General features: G+C 44.4%; 1 protein-coding gene across 6 annotated transcripts; it reads left to right on the forward strand.

The window, feature by feature from the left end:
* Positions 1-2,093: 2,093 nt before the first annotated feature.
* Positions 2,094-13,040, forward strand: LOC141077969 (uncharacterized). 6 transcript variants are annotated; one of them, XM_073564756.1, is made up of 7 exons: positions 2,094-2,181; positions 7,200-7,349; positions 7,474-7,653; positions 7,727-7,850; positions 7,934-8,031; positions 8,665-8,755; positions 11,480-13,040. In XM_073564756.1, exons 2-7 carry the CDS (start codon positions 7,272-7,274, stop codon positions 12,835-12,837), a joined length of 1,929 nt encoding a protein of 642 aa, XP_073420857.1. In that variant the 5' UTR covers positions 2,094-2,181; positions 7,200-7,271; the 3' UTR covers positions 12,838-13,040. The 6 variants fall into 6 exon arrangements, with proteins under 6 accessions (XP_073420857.1, XP_073420856.1, XP_073420855.1 ...); XM_073564755.1 differs by having other exon boundaries at positions 2,131-2,335; XM_073564754.1 differs by having other exon boundaries at positions 2,131-2,314.
* The last annotated feature ends 1,168 nt before the right edge of the window (positions 13,041-14,208 follow it).

Genomic DNA, 14,208 nt, shown 5'->3' on the forward strand with positions numbered 1-14,208 from the left:
GTGTGCAGTTAGTCTAAGGCTAAGTGCACACGTAGCAGAAATTTTCTGCTGAAAAACAGGACTACCTTCCCAGAAACCGTGCATTTTTTTCTGCGTGTTTTCCGCGCGTTTCATGGAAAAAGCAGGAAATGCGTAAAAAAACGCGAAATTTATGAGCATGCTGCGTTTTTTACCGCAATGTTTTTTTTGCAGTAAAAAACGCATCAATGTGCACAAAAAGTGCAAAATGCATAGAAATGAATGGGAAGCTTCTTCTTTGCGTTTTTCCCACAGATTTTTTGGCAAATCCACGGGAAAAACCGCGAAAAAACCGCTGTGTGTGAACACAGCCTAACAGTCAGTATTCCTCTAGATTCTCGTCTCTCCGCCTGGTTACAGCTGTTCTTCCTTTCTCCCCTTTTCTTTCCTCGCCTTTCCCATTCCTTCTCTTCCCCTCCCGCCTCTTAAATGTTTTATACATAAGGTATTACATGTGTCCCGTAACCCCTTTCCCGGCCTATCCGGTGCAGACCAATCTTTTCCATTTTCTTTCTATCCCTTTCATTTTTCCCTTTTCCCCATTTTCCTTAACCCCTTCACGACTGTACTAGTACAGTGCAGGTAGCTTCTCTCCCTTTGATGTCGGCTCCGGCGGTGAGCCCGCATCTTTCCCAGCACACGTCAGTACAAGTGAGGTATTCTGCTACATACAGGAGATCTGATCATCGCCTGTATGTAGCAGAGCCGACCGAGTTATGGCAGCTTCTAGTCTGCCATGGAAACTATTGAAGCAGGCCAAAAGGGAAAAAAAGTTTTTAAAAATATTTAAAAAATATAAAAGTTCAAATCCCCCCCCCGCAACCTGTTGCAATTTGGTGCGCTCGGCGCAGCGTCAAAAGGACGCGTGCGGCGCCAAACGCATACCTGCGCACGACGTGCGTCCTCAGTGCTAAAGATAGGGGACACATGCAGCGTCATGCTCCTGTAGGCGGAGCTACTAGCGGAGGCCGTGCGCAGGCCGACGCTGCGGCCTTAAACGCAAATGTGAAACCACCCTTACTGGGTATTTATAATCTGTCTCTCCCCTTTTTCTTTACCCCATTTATGTAAATAAATCCTTAATAAAAACTACTTTACCATAAAAGGCGCCCGCTGGGCGCCCAAGGCACGCGGCTGATCTGTGCCGATTTGGGGATTTTTTCTCTCTAATAAAATCGCAGGTAAAAAACTGCAGAAACTTTATTAAGTGCAGAATCAAAGCTTTTCTGTCCTCTAAAAAGCTCAATAAAAACGCGACTTCACCTCTGCACCAAGAACGCATCAAATAACGGGGAGAAGATCGTTATTGTAGATGGTGCGGATCCTGCAGAAAACAAAAAACACCGTATTTCTGCAATGTGTGAACACGGCCTTACAGACACAAATAAGCCGGATGTCGTATAGTGACGCTACATAAAGAGGAGAACGTTCTGGAGGCTCCGACTGTGAATGAAGGCACAAAAAATAATCCCCAGGTCCCACGCACGCTGGACCAGACAGCCATGAATCCACCTGCTCATCTCTAGTCCCAACTGTCCCGGATACAGCGGACAGTCCCGGATTTGGGTCTACACCCTGCAGTCTCAGGCGTCTGCTGAATTTCCCTCACTACCAGCGTCCCTCTGACAACTCCTCCTGCCGGGGGAGAAAGCAGAGGTAAGTGGCCGTGGATTAGGGTGAGGCCAAAATTTGCTGCTATGTGCGCCGCATGATCTGTGCCTCTATCTGTGCTTCAAAAGTTGTGAGGTGTGCACAGTTACTTGGTGTAACACTGGTGGATGTGGACCCACTGCACCATCGGCCAGGCTTACTCTAGAGAGGTGTAACTAGGTGTCCACCAGGACTTCACTAGGGCTACTGGTGGAGAGGATAGGCTGGACAGCTGGTAGACACCAGGAACTACTCCAGGGTAGTCCCCAAGACAACCTCAGCTGATTGGTGGGTCAGAGACATGTGTGAGGTACAACAGGCAAAGTGAACTGCCTAAGAACCAACATCCAGCAGAGAGCAGCTGGTGGAGCTGCCTAATATAGAACCTGCCGGCACGGGATAGGCTGGGGAACCTAGTCTGTGAAGGACACAGCAGGGTTAAATTCCTGTAGAGACTGGCCAATCCCCCAAGGCTAAATGGAGGCAACATGCTGAGAAGCTGCAGTCACCATAGTGAGTAGGGAGGCGCTGAGAGGCCATGTGAGGCACCACCATAACACCTGGTTAGGAGCCCACTCAGATGTCCCTGAGCTGAACCCTGCGCTGCACCTCGGAACAAATGTAATATTATCTTCACAGCCAAGTGGTAAAGAAATCAGTGACACCTGTAAGATAAAAATGCCCATTACTCACTTAGATGACTTCCCTGAGGGGTACAGTGTCTGAAATGGGGTCACTTTAGGGGGTCGTATGTTGTCCACAAACATCGGGGGCTTTACATTTGGCCCCACAAGAGAGAACTGCCAAATTAGTGCTCCAAAAGCAAAACAGTGACTCTCCCCATTGGAACCCGGCCGTGTGCAATCATTCCTGGCCTCAGGTTTATGGAGAAATTTCTGTGTAACCTGTGGCTCCATTTTGACTCTAGGAGGGAGAGAAAAAAGCACCACTGCATGATAGCGCACACTGACGCAGAGGTCCTCTTTATCTCAACCATTACAACGCTTGGATTTGGGACATTTTTCATGTGGACTTCCTCTATTGAGAGTTCCTTGCCTCTTAGTGAAGGATACATTATCCCAGTATTTACCTTATATAATAGAGAACTGTAAGGCCGATGTTAGGATCTTTTGGTCTATGAGTATTTTGTTCTGGCTCTTTTTTATCCTTATACCAAGATGGACTCCGGTTTACCCGAGATTTTCCTGCCGGTATTAGACAGGGGGACCTCTTTATGCCAATGATTAGAACCTTGGGTTTGGGTTACTTCCTATTGGGACTTATTCTATTCAAGAGTTCCCTCCATTCACATGGAATAACATATTGTCCTACTATCTAGCTTACACAATTGAGGATGAGAGTGGTGGATAGTTCCTACTGGCTCACGAGGACTCTGCTTCTGGTTATTCTTGGAACTGTTAGGTGTGCAGATAGGGGGAATCCCTCTTCTAGTTTTCCTAACCTTATCTTGGGTCTATTAGGAGGGATATATCACGATAGTACACACTTTTCAGTATGCAACAGTTTATATATGTTTTTTGTGGGCGATACGTGTGTCTTTCCTCTATTCGGATTTGATGGGGTATTCCCGGCTCACTTTTGGCCACACTGTCCCTCAAATATGGGGTATATGTATATACTCTTTCAATAATAAATCTGTAGCTATGACTGTATTGCTCAGTTATTATCCCCCCCTTATTGTTTCCATTGATGGCCTGGCTGTTCCTTGCATGGCAGCCCTTTCCCAGGGAGTGCTGTGCTATTCCTTGTTATTGGATTGTTGATATTGGATATATATAGGCCTTTTTGATGCACTTTTTCATAGGATTTTACCTTGAGACATTCTAATGCGTATCTTTGCCATAAATCATTGATTTCGGATCTATATATAGGCCTCTTGATGCACTTTTTCACAGGATTGCACCTTGAAATACTCTAGTGCGTATGTTGGCCATAAATTATTGTTATAGACATCATTTCATTTTTCCATCAATTAGATCCTGGATGTATTAGAGAGTTTTCTGTCCTGGATCATTCGTTATTAAATGGTCATCATTATTATAATGGTGTGTATATATATATATATATATATATGTTTTTGTATTTATGTGCTGTTGTCCTCCTTGTCTGTGTGTCTATGTATGTCCAGTCCGTTTATGTGTCTTTGTCTCCCGGGAGCTGCGCGCACTTTTTCATACATCAATATGAGCTCACTACTGGTTGGCTTAGCGCATGCGCGATTCTAATGCGGCTCAGGCATCTAGGCCTGCGTTCCACTAGACGCAAGCGCTGTATGAATGTCAGCGTGAGCCTCCTATAGGCCGGCATGGCGCATGCACGGTTGTAATGCGGCCTAAATGTTTGGGCCCTGCGCTCATGACCGGGACGCCGGTTTTTTTCACTCCCGGTTCATTCTAATGAGAGGATGTCCCCAGCACACCGGAACATCTTTATGGACACCTGCAAGGTATTTAAGCCCTATGGATCATCATCTCCATACTTCCCCTGACGAAACCGTACAGGTTACGGCGATACGCGTGGGGTCATGGTCTAGGGCTTGGCATCCATGGATCTGCATTCTATTTGTGGCATATGATCTCTTCTGGTAATATTATTACTTTTTAGCTCCCCCTCCTTGGCTCTTTTACTGGGCTACTTGCATATTCAAGGTCGGACTCTTGCCTCTTGGTGGCCTGGACTCATTGTAGTCCTGGCTAGATTGTATCAGGGGGCCCTATTGAGTTTAATGGTCTTTATGGCAGTTTTGGTCATGATTCTATATTGGTTGACCACACTGTGCTTAGGGTCTTGTAAGTCATCATGAGCCATAGTAGCAGGGAGAGTGTATTATATCACCTTAAATTGGACCTATTTATATATTGTGTATGTCTTTATGCTAACATGTTTTCTGTATTGTAGACATCATGGAAGCCATAGTCTTGTGATTTTACTTATGTTTTAATTTTACATAATTCCGTGTATCAATATAGATTATTTCATTATATTATAATCTATCTCTGGGTCAGTGTGCGCTATCATGCAGTGGTGCTTCTCTCTCTCCCTCCTCTACTTGTTATTTCTACTGCTGCTGTACCTGGCCATATGAATGATTTTGTGATGGTATCAAATAGTTTACTGTGCCCAGAAATCTCCTTGTTTTCCATTTTCACTCTGTGAAATTTAAAAATTTGAGTCTAAAACATTACACCTCGTACACACACGGCTCCGCTCCGTACACCTCGTACACACAGGGCTCCGCTCCGTACACCTCGTACACACAGGGCTCCGCTCCGTACACCTCGTACACACACGGCTCCGCTCCGTACACCTCGTACACACGCGGCTCGGCTCCGTACACCTCGTACACACACGGCTCCGCTCCGTACACCTCGTACACACACGGCTCCGCTCCGTACACCTCGTACACACACGGCTCCGCTCCGTACACCTCGTACACACAGGGCTCCGCTCCGTACACCTCGTACACACGCGGCTCGGCTCCGTACACCTCGCACACACGCGGCTCGGCTCCGTACACCTCGCACACACGCGGCTCGGCTCCGTACACCTCGCACACACGCGGCTCGGCTCCGTACACCTCGCACACACGCGGCTCGGCTCCGTACACCTCGCACACACGCGGCTCGGCTCCGTACACCTCGCACACACGCGGCTCCTCTCCGTACACCTCGTACACACGCGGCTCGGCTCAGTACACCTCGTACACACACGGCTCCGCTCCGTACACCTCGTACACACGCGGCTCTGCTACATCCACCCTGTAAACCCCTCCTGACCCCACACAGAAACTTCCCCTCATCCAGCACCATGACAACCAGCACAGCAGAGTCCTGCACACACTGAGGCCCCTGATCATGTGACCCCTGACTCCTCCCCTCCTGTGACCTCATCACAGGTCCTGTGCACAGAGCAGTCATATATGTGGCAGACACTCCTGGACCTTCTGCTTTCTGGGCCGGTTCCTCCTGTGAGTCCTATTAACCCTTTCGCCCCCTGTCTTCTCCTTTCTGACAGGACAATCTCTGAATTCGGACAGTGTGACAGGAATTTCAGCAATGTGGAAGGAAGAAATGACAATTTTACTGTTTTCCTCACAGAAATGTGACTTTCCCCCCAATGTATCATTGTCCTAAAGGTGACAGGAGCGCTGAGGCCGCACAGTGCGCCGTGTCTCCTGAGTGCCGATACCCCACAGGCTCGGGAGGGAAGGGGCGCCATTGTGGCTGGGATAGACGGCGGACGCCGTGTGACGTGTGAAGAGCGCTGACACCAGAACAGCAGAGACCCCACAAGTGGCCCCATGTTACCCCCTCCACCTCTGGGGGGCTCATCTAGGGGGCAGGGAGGATTATTAACCCTCAGGGGGCACAGAATTGTGTAACATTGAGCGGAGGAATGAAATGTTCCCACTAAAATGTCGCTCCGTCCCCAAGTCTGTAATTATCACACGGGAGAAGAGGAGAAAACAGAAACCACTTGTTCCACAATTTCCCCTGAGCGCCGATACCCCATAAGGGGCCGGACACTCCTCAGGAGGGAAGGAGCGCCGTCTGACCGGGCAGAGTCTGCTCTTATGGTGTTAGGGGCCATGTCACATTATCAGAGCCCCCAATAAGAGGCGCCATGTTACACCCGCCACCTCTCAATTACTCATCTGTGTCCCAGAATTTTATACCATTGGGCGATGAGGAAAAAATAATTACATTTTACCACAAAAATAAGTTTTCTCCCCAGAGCAGCCATAGAAGCTGTCAGTGCTGAGAGAGACTGGATTGTTGCAGCTGCCTGAAGAAGGAGCCGCTGTGCTCTGCAAGCTGCAAACATACTATTATCTGGTTATAAAGGCGTCACTCCGAGAATACTTATATCATCATTGGGCAGAAAAGTCTTCACATCGATCTTGTAATATAGGAAAGCCTAAGGCCAGAAATAAACCCCATAAATCACTGTACATGGAGACTTTGGGATCAGATCATTTCTGTCCGTTGTGTTTGTGGAAACTAAAAATCTTTTCTAAAAGCCTCAAACTTCTGTGTGTGACTCAGAGCTGAGATCTAACGTGAGAGAAGATTCCAGTGCGGGGAAGACGGGAAACCTTCATATAGACGGCCGGTGGGGATGGAGGCAGTGACCGACTCTGGCCACATCTGTCTCTAGAGCCGCAGTAGAAGATGAAGATGTCGTCCTCATCATGAAGGAGTTATTTCTCATGTCGTGTGTAATGAATATCTCCTGCAGTATTGCTAATGCCGATTCCAGTGTCGGTAATGAGACGAGAATTAGCGTTATGGAAGATGAGTCTATGAGGAACGTGTTCAGCTGCCGACTCTGAGGAGGAAACTGCTTGTTGTCTGTGGCCTAAATATATAGGTTTTATTAGTAGATGTCAGGGGAGAAAACTAAACCCTGTAAGATAATAAATCTCCTCCTATGTTTCCCTTATTATCTCCAGTAATTGTATTATTACACAGGATTCTTATGATGTTACATCGGATCATCTTCTCATTCAGGTCTCTACAATATGGGATCCTCTCAGTGAAGATCTTCTACAGAAGAGAATTTTCCTGATTTCCCCATCAAGGATGGATATGGACAGAGACAAGATGGCGGAGAGGATATTACACCTCACCCTAGAGATCCTCTTCCGTCTCACTGGAGAGGTGAGAGATTCTGATGACGTCACATTACATCATTCTTATCTGTGGGAATAACAGATGGACAGAACTGGAGAGGACTCTGGAAATGTCTGGAGTGAGATTTATTAATGTGTCTCTCCATAACCAGGATTACACAGTGGTGAAGAAGACCTCTAGTGATCGTTGTCAGGACCCTGTGTCTGAGGGATGGGTAAGACCCCTGAGCCCAATCACGGGGCCTCCACCTCACCCCCTGATCCATGAGGACATCAATGACCAGAAGATCCTAGACCTCATCTACAAGATGATTGAGCTGCTGACTGGAGAGGTGACACTGCTGGGACATTATACAGTAACATTATGAAGGGATCGGGGGATGACGGTATCATTGTATGTGTCAGGTTCCTATAAGGTGTCAGGATGTCGCTGTCTATTTCTCCATGGAGGAGTGGGAGTATTTAGAAGGACACAGAGATCTGTACAAGGACGTCATAATGGAGGTTCCCCAGCCCCTCACATCTCCAGGTAATAGACAGGACTAAATACACACGGCCTATAATTATCTGTATGTAGAGAATGAATTCAGTCCCTGTATGTGTTTCCTCCAGATCTATCCAGTAAGAGGACAACACCAGAGAGATGTCGCCGTCCTCTTCTTCCACAGGACTGTAACCAAGAAGATCCCAGTGTTCCTCAGGATCATCAGGTAGATGGAGAGAAGGTGTCAGGAGATCTCCCCTATGATGTGTAGAGTGCTGTGACGGTCTTGTGCTCAGTCTTGTTTTATGTCACCATCCTGTTAGCTCTTCTCTAATCTTGCTCTCGCTTGTCAATGTTTTTTTTTAAATGTTGTGCCCAGAACTGGACACAGTGTTCCAGAAGAGATCTGACCAAGAAGGAGTAGAGGAGAATAATTATTTGACGTTCACAGACCTTGTGTTGGCAGCGGATTACTCACAATTCTCCCCAAGCGTGTGACAACAGAACTTGTTTTTTTAGGAACAATATATGATAAGCTTAATAGATCAGGAATAAATCATTTGAGTGTCTCTCTCTGTGCAGCATCTACAGCAGGCTGCTTCTCTCTTACACAGACACAGCAGGAAAACAGGAAATACAGTCACATGCTCTCCCTGTGTGAGCCTCTGTGAGTTTTTTTTTTGAACTTTATAAACAGCATACAAATCTAGCAACTAAACACTCATTGACAGGAATGGAGTTGTTGCACTAAACCTATTCCAACAACTTGTATAATGAGAACGATGGATATGGCAGGATTAAAGCTGATCATTGATGGGACTTCTCCATCAGTCTGTGACTTTTACAATATTTGTTTCAGGGTGAAGATCTGACCCATATTATTACTACAGAGACATATGTGAGAGATGATGAGTCGTGTAAAGAGGAGATTCCCACATATGACTACCCAGGTGAGTAGTAACCACTGAATGCAGAGAAGTCACAGATTCCTCTCAGTCACCGGCTGTGGCTGCTTTATCGGTGGTGTAGTCCGGCCGTATTACCATGATCACCATTTTGCCTCCAGACCACAACATTCTCCTCCACCCAAAACTGTTCAAATGACTTTGGGCATTGAAAGCCCTTTTCTATAGAACTTACGACCTGGAGGATCCACCTACCCCCTGGGATTAGAAGATGTTGACGGTTCCCTGCCCAGATCTGTAAACTATAAAGCCAAATGACAGCGTACGTAGAATGTGCTGACAAGTTATAAAATCACTTGAAGAAAAATATTATGCTGGGTCTGTAAGAGAAAGTGGAGGGTAATGATGCTGTTGGCTTCCTAGATCCCTGAGATCTAATTTCAGGGCTGAAATATCATCTCCCGATATCTTGATACCGAGATCTCCATCTGCGCTTGTGCCGCCCCCCCAGCAGCCATGTTCACAGAGTCCACCACACAGGAGGAAACCATGGACATGCGGGGGGTTCTGGCCTTTCACGAAATGTCGGCAGAGTCCCCCCGCAGCAGCGGACTCCCCGGGCAGCAGCACCAGGCACCCCAGCAGCACCAAACAATCGCAGCGGTGCACTGCACATCGGACCCACCCTCATCCCACCCTGCCGCTTGCAGCATCACCCCACCTTTGCCTCCTCCAGCAGCGACTCTGGGACCCCGCTTCACCACAGCAATAAGACGCATGGATTATAAGAAACACCACCATTTTATTAAAAAAAAAAATTCCTATTTTTCTCCTCAAAATTTGGGGAGCGTCTTATAATCCCAAAAATACGGTAACATGTTTTTTTATTCTAGTTCTTTTTGTACAGGTTCATTTTGTATGGTAGTCTGATGATGGTGGGATCGGCCTGCCTCACTTATCTGAGTCTGCAACTACCTGGTAGCCTTTAAAATAAGGTCTCCATTACCTCTGCCAGATGCCTGAGATCTAAATATAAGACACATCAGCTCTGCACTATTATAAAAAGTTCTCTATGAATATTTAATATTTCTTCTTGAAACTCATCTGACAGAAAATATTGGCCCTTACGATAGTTTAGATTGCCAAGAGCCACCGTGCCCCAAACTATAATTACCCAGAGAGTTTTCACCAGGATAATAGGAAACAAATGGACCTTACAAATTATTCTCCAATGTCTCCTGAATCCAATAATCCCCTATATATGGTTGTACACTACTTTCTGGGCACATGGTAGGGTAAGAAAGGAAGGAGCGCCATTTAGCTTTTCGCACACAGATCTTGATGGAATAGTTTACACACACGATGTATTGGGAGCACTGTTAGTGATCACCTGTCATATGAAAAGATGGCCACCACGAGAAGGCTTGGCTCTATCTACTCTATTTTCCAGATCCCAGTGATTGCCTTGCTCATCATCCCTTAACCCCTCTTCATGGATCTGGAATTACACAGAGACCCCTAGGCTTGGGCCATGGTGTTACCTGCTATTCTGTGGGGTGAGATGGCAAGAAGAATAGTCAGGTAGTTGGTCATAACCAGGAGGGCAGAGAAAGTACAAAATCAGAAGACACAAGTGTAGTCAGTAAGCGGGCTGGGATTACACCAGGAAACAAATACACCAGCTGAGCACAGAGGACTGAAGCAGAGGAGAACAAGGCTGTATCTGGCAGATTCCGGGAATATGCTTCAAGCTTTAATAGGGTTTGGTGCTTTCTATTTGGCTTAAGCAGGTAGCAGATTGCTACCAGATTGCTGGACAGCACACAAACCCATACTGCCAGGCTGGATGAAACTACTGGTCTCAGGCACCCTAATCTTAGTGGCTGGACAGAGCCAGCGCCACCCAGAGCTTCTGGTTTCGACGTCTCTTCTATTACCAGCAACGCCTGCACAATAAATAAGGCGCTGCTTGGTGATGGAACCAAACATCGCAGGAGCAGATTCCAGTGGAGAGGGGACACACCATCTGCAGATGCCCTAATATAACACAATTACAGGAAACTAAAGCAGTAGAAATCCCCATAAAGTGACTCCATTATGGAAATTATAACCCTCAGTGAATTATTCTATGGGAGTAGTGACACTTTACGGAAATTAGCTCGCACTGGATGTTGCAACATGAAAATTGCACATTTGCCATTTTATTATCCAACACATAATGCCCAGATTGTGCTCCAGGAAACACACACCGTAAATTAAGTGGGTTCTTCTCACTATAGTAATGCCAAATATATGGATGCTAAATATGGTTTGGGCGCACTACAAGGCTCAGAAGAGAGTGGATATTTGACTTTGGGAGAGCGGATATTGCTGGATTGGTTTATGGAAGCCATGTTGCTTTTCAAGAGCTTTTGAGCCACAAATATTGTGGAAACCTTTTGGTTTTCCTCTGACAGATGATGGACCTTAGTGGTGTCTTGTGTTTCCGTGAGATGAGTAGAAGTTTTATTGGTATAATTTTGACCTATATAACATTGTTGGCTTTTTATTCCATGTTTGGGAAGCAGAATGAACAAACCATTGAACACCATGATGCACTGGTTCATGCTATGAGGTTTTCGATTAGACTGTGAACTGTCGTTGTCTTGGAGAATAATTCAATATTTTTAAAAAGCTTGTATTTTTTTATGGACAGCTTAAGTAGAAATGTCCAAAAGTATAAAATTTGAAGATATTTTATTCAAAATTATTAATTAGTTTTATTTTTAGCAGATGACTGCACCAGGAGATCAGAGGGAACGCTGACATCTTCAATTTTTAAATATAATGATCTTGAGATCTCACAGAATCCAATTGAAGTGAATGACATTACTCCAGATATACCATCATCCCTTCACAGCAAAGATCTGTCATCTGATCCTATGAAACAGGTCCCATCTTTTGGCTCATTACCAACTACTAAGGAAAATCAAAGTCATAATATAAGCAGTAAAAAACTAATTGATTCTAAAGGAAAGGAGCCATTTTCATATTCAGAACATGGAAATAGTTTTCTTGAAAAGACTTTTCTTAAACATGAAAAAATTCACATAACAGAGAATAGATTTTCCTGTTCAGATTGTGGGAAATGTTTTACTCAGAATTCAGATCTTGTTACACATGGGAGAATTCACACAGGGGAGAAGCCATATACATGTTCAGAATGTGGGAAATGTTTTAGCCAGAAATCAGATTTGGTTAGGCACCACAGAACTCACACAGGGGAGAAGCCTTTTTCCTGTTCAAAATGTGGGAAATGTTTTACGCAGAATTCAGATCTTGTTACACATGAGAGAATTCATACAGGAATGAAGCCATATTCATGTTCAGAATGTGGGAAATGTTTTAGGCAGAAATCAGATTTGGTTAGGCACCACAGAACTCACACAGGGGAGAAGCCTTTTTCCTGTTCAGAATGTGGGAAATGTTTTAGCAATAAATCAGATTGTGTTAATCACCAGAGAACTCACACAGGGGAGAAGCCATTTTCCTGTTCAGAATGTGGGAAATGTTTTAGCAATAAATCAGATTGTGTTAATCACCAGAGAACTCACACGGGGGAGAAGCCTTTCTCCTGTTCAGAATGTGGGAAATGTTTTCGCAATAAATCAGATTGTGTTAAGCACCAAAGAACTCACACAGGGGAGAAACGTTTTTCATGTTCAGAATGTGGGAAATGTTTTAACCAGAATTGTCATCTTGTTAATCACAAGAGAACTCACACAGGGGAGAAGCCTTTTCCCTGTTCAGAATGTGGGAAATGTTTTAACCAGAAATCAGATTTGGTTAATCACCATAGAACTCATACAGAGGAGAAGCCTTTTTGCTGTTCAGAATGTGGGAAATGTTTTAACTGGAAATCAGGTTTGGTTTATCACCATAGAACTCACACAGGGGAGAAGCCTTTTTCCTGCTCAGAATGTGGGAAATGTTTTAACTGTAAATCATATTTGTTTAAGCACCAAAGAACTCACACAGGGGAGAAGCCTTTTTCCTGTTCAGAATGTGGGAAATGTTTTGTGAAGAAATCATCTCTTCTTAGTCACCAAAAAACTCACACAGGGGAGAATCCTGTATCATATTCTTAATGTGGGAAATGTTTTCTACCGAAATCAACTCTTAATAAATATCAGGGAAGTCATATGGGGAGAAGCTTTTTTCATGTTCAAAATGTTGGAAATATTTTAACTCAAAATTGTATCTTCTTAAAGGTGTTGACCACTACTAGGACAACCCCTTGTCATTCCTCATGTTTGGCCATGTTACAATAAAAACACTCATTGTACGAGAATGATCAGTACTAAATATATTGGACAGCCATGTCAGACTGAGCTGCCATCTTGGAAAAACTTTCGCTAACTAACTTTGCAGCTAATGAGATGACCTTATGGGAGCTCTAGCCAGAATGGAGACATAAAATGACATCAGAGCCATTAGCAGGTATGGTTGGCATACACAAGGGTTAATAGGGGTAGCTGCAGGGCATTGTGAGAGTAAATAATGGTGTCATATGGTAGTAAGTAGTGTCTGTGATGAGGACAATACAGTAGTCAATATGTGAAGAGTTATGTGAGTAATGACATTAGATAAAAGGGACATGGGGATTTATGGACTGTAATGGAGTTTGGTGAAATACTCCTAAATATTGTCATTTTGTATTATCACTTTCTTTAGTATTCTAGAATATGTCTTCCCTGCATTATGAGGTTATCATGTATACACCTTTTAACACTATATGTAGCTCGTTTGTCTAACCATATATATATATATATATATATATAAAAAGCCCAAACGAGGTCCGCCATATATTCAGAAGTAGAAATCAACAACATGGCCTACAAACGTTACTCCCATAAACAACATTTCAGTATGAAATATATCTGTATTACAGCAAAACACATAAAAAAATGTAAAAAGAAGAGATTATGCATAGAAAAATCATCAGGTATGTATATAAAACGTATCTAAATCTGTCCCAAAATATAGTTTAGAAAAATCCTTTACATATATATAATTGTAAATGGAAAGCCCATATGGAAGAAGTATAACAATTACAGTGCCTCGCGAAAGTATTCGGCCCCCTGGAACTTTTCAACCTTTTCCCACATATCATGCATCAAACATAAAGATACCAAATGTAAATTTTTGGTGAAGAATCAACAAGTGGGACATAGTTGTGAAGTCGACCGAAATTTATTTGGCCCATTTACTTTCAGTGCAGCAAACTCACTTCAGAAGTTCATTGTGCATCTCAGAATGATCCAAAATTGTCCTAAATGACTAATGATGATAAATATAATCCACCTGTGTGTAATCAATTCTCTGCATAAATGCACCAGCTCTGTGATAGTCTCAGGGTTCTGTTTGAAGCACAGAGAGCATCATGAAGACCATGGAACACAACAGGCAGGTCCGTGATACAGTTGTGGAGAAGATTAAAGCTGGATTTGGATACAAAA

The sequence above is a fragment of the Dendrobates tinctorius genome, unplaced genomic scaffold (assembly GCF_039654945.1).
Source record: "Dendrobates tinctorius isolate UK_male_01 unplaced genomic scaffold, ASM3965494v1 ptg000485l, whole genome shotgun sequence".
NCBI lineage: Eukaryota > Metazoa > Chordata > Amphibia > Anura > Dendrobatidae > Dendrobates > Dendrobates tinctorius.

Coding starts and splice junctions, on each gene's coding strand:
- LOC141077969 (XM_073564751.1), top strand. CDS start 5,609: ATGTGGCAGACACTCCTGGACCTTCTGCTTTCTGGGCCGGTTCCTCCT. Junction 7,350..7,473: donor TCTTCCGTCTCACTGGAGAG/GTGAGAGATTCT, acceptor CTCCATAACCAG/GATTACACAGTGGTGAAGAA. Junction 8,032..8,664: donor GTGTTCCTCAGGATCATCAG/GTAGATGGAGAG, acceptor TATTTGTTTCAG/GGTGAAGATCTGACCCATAT.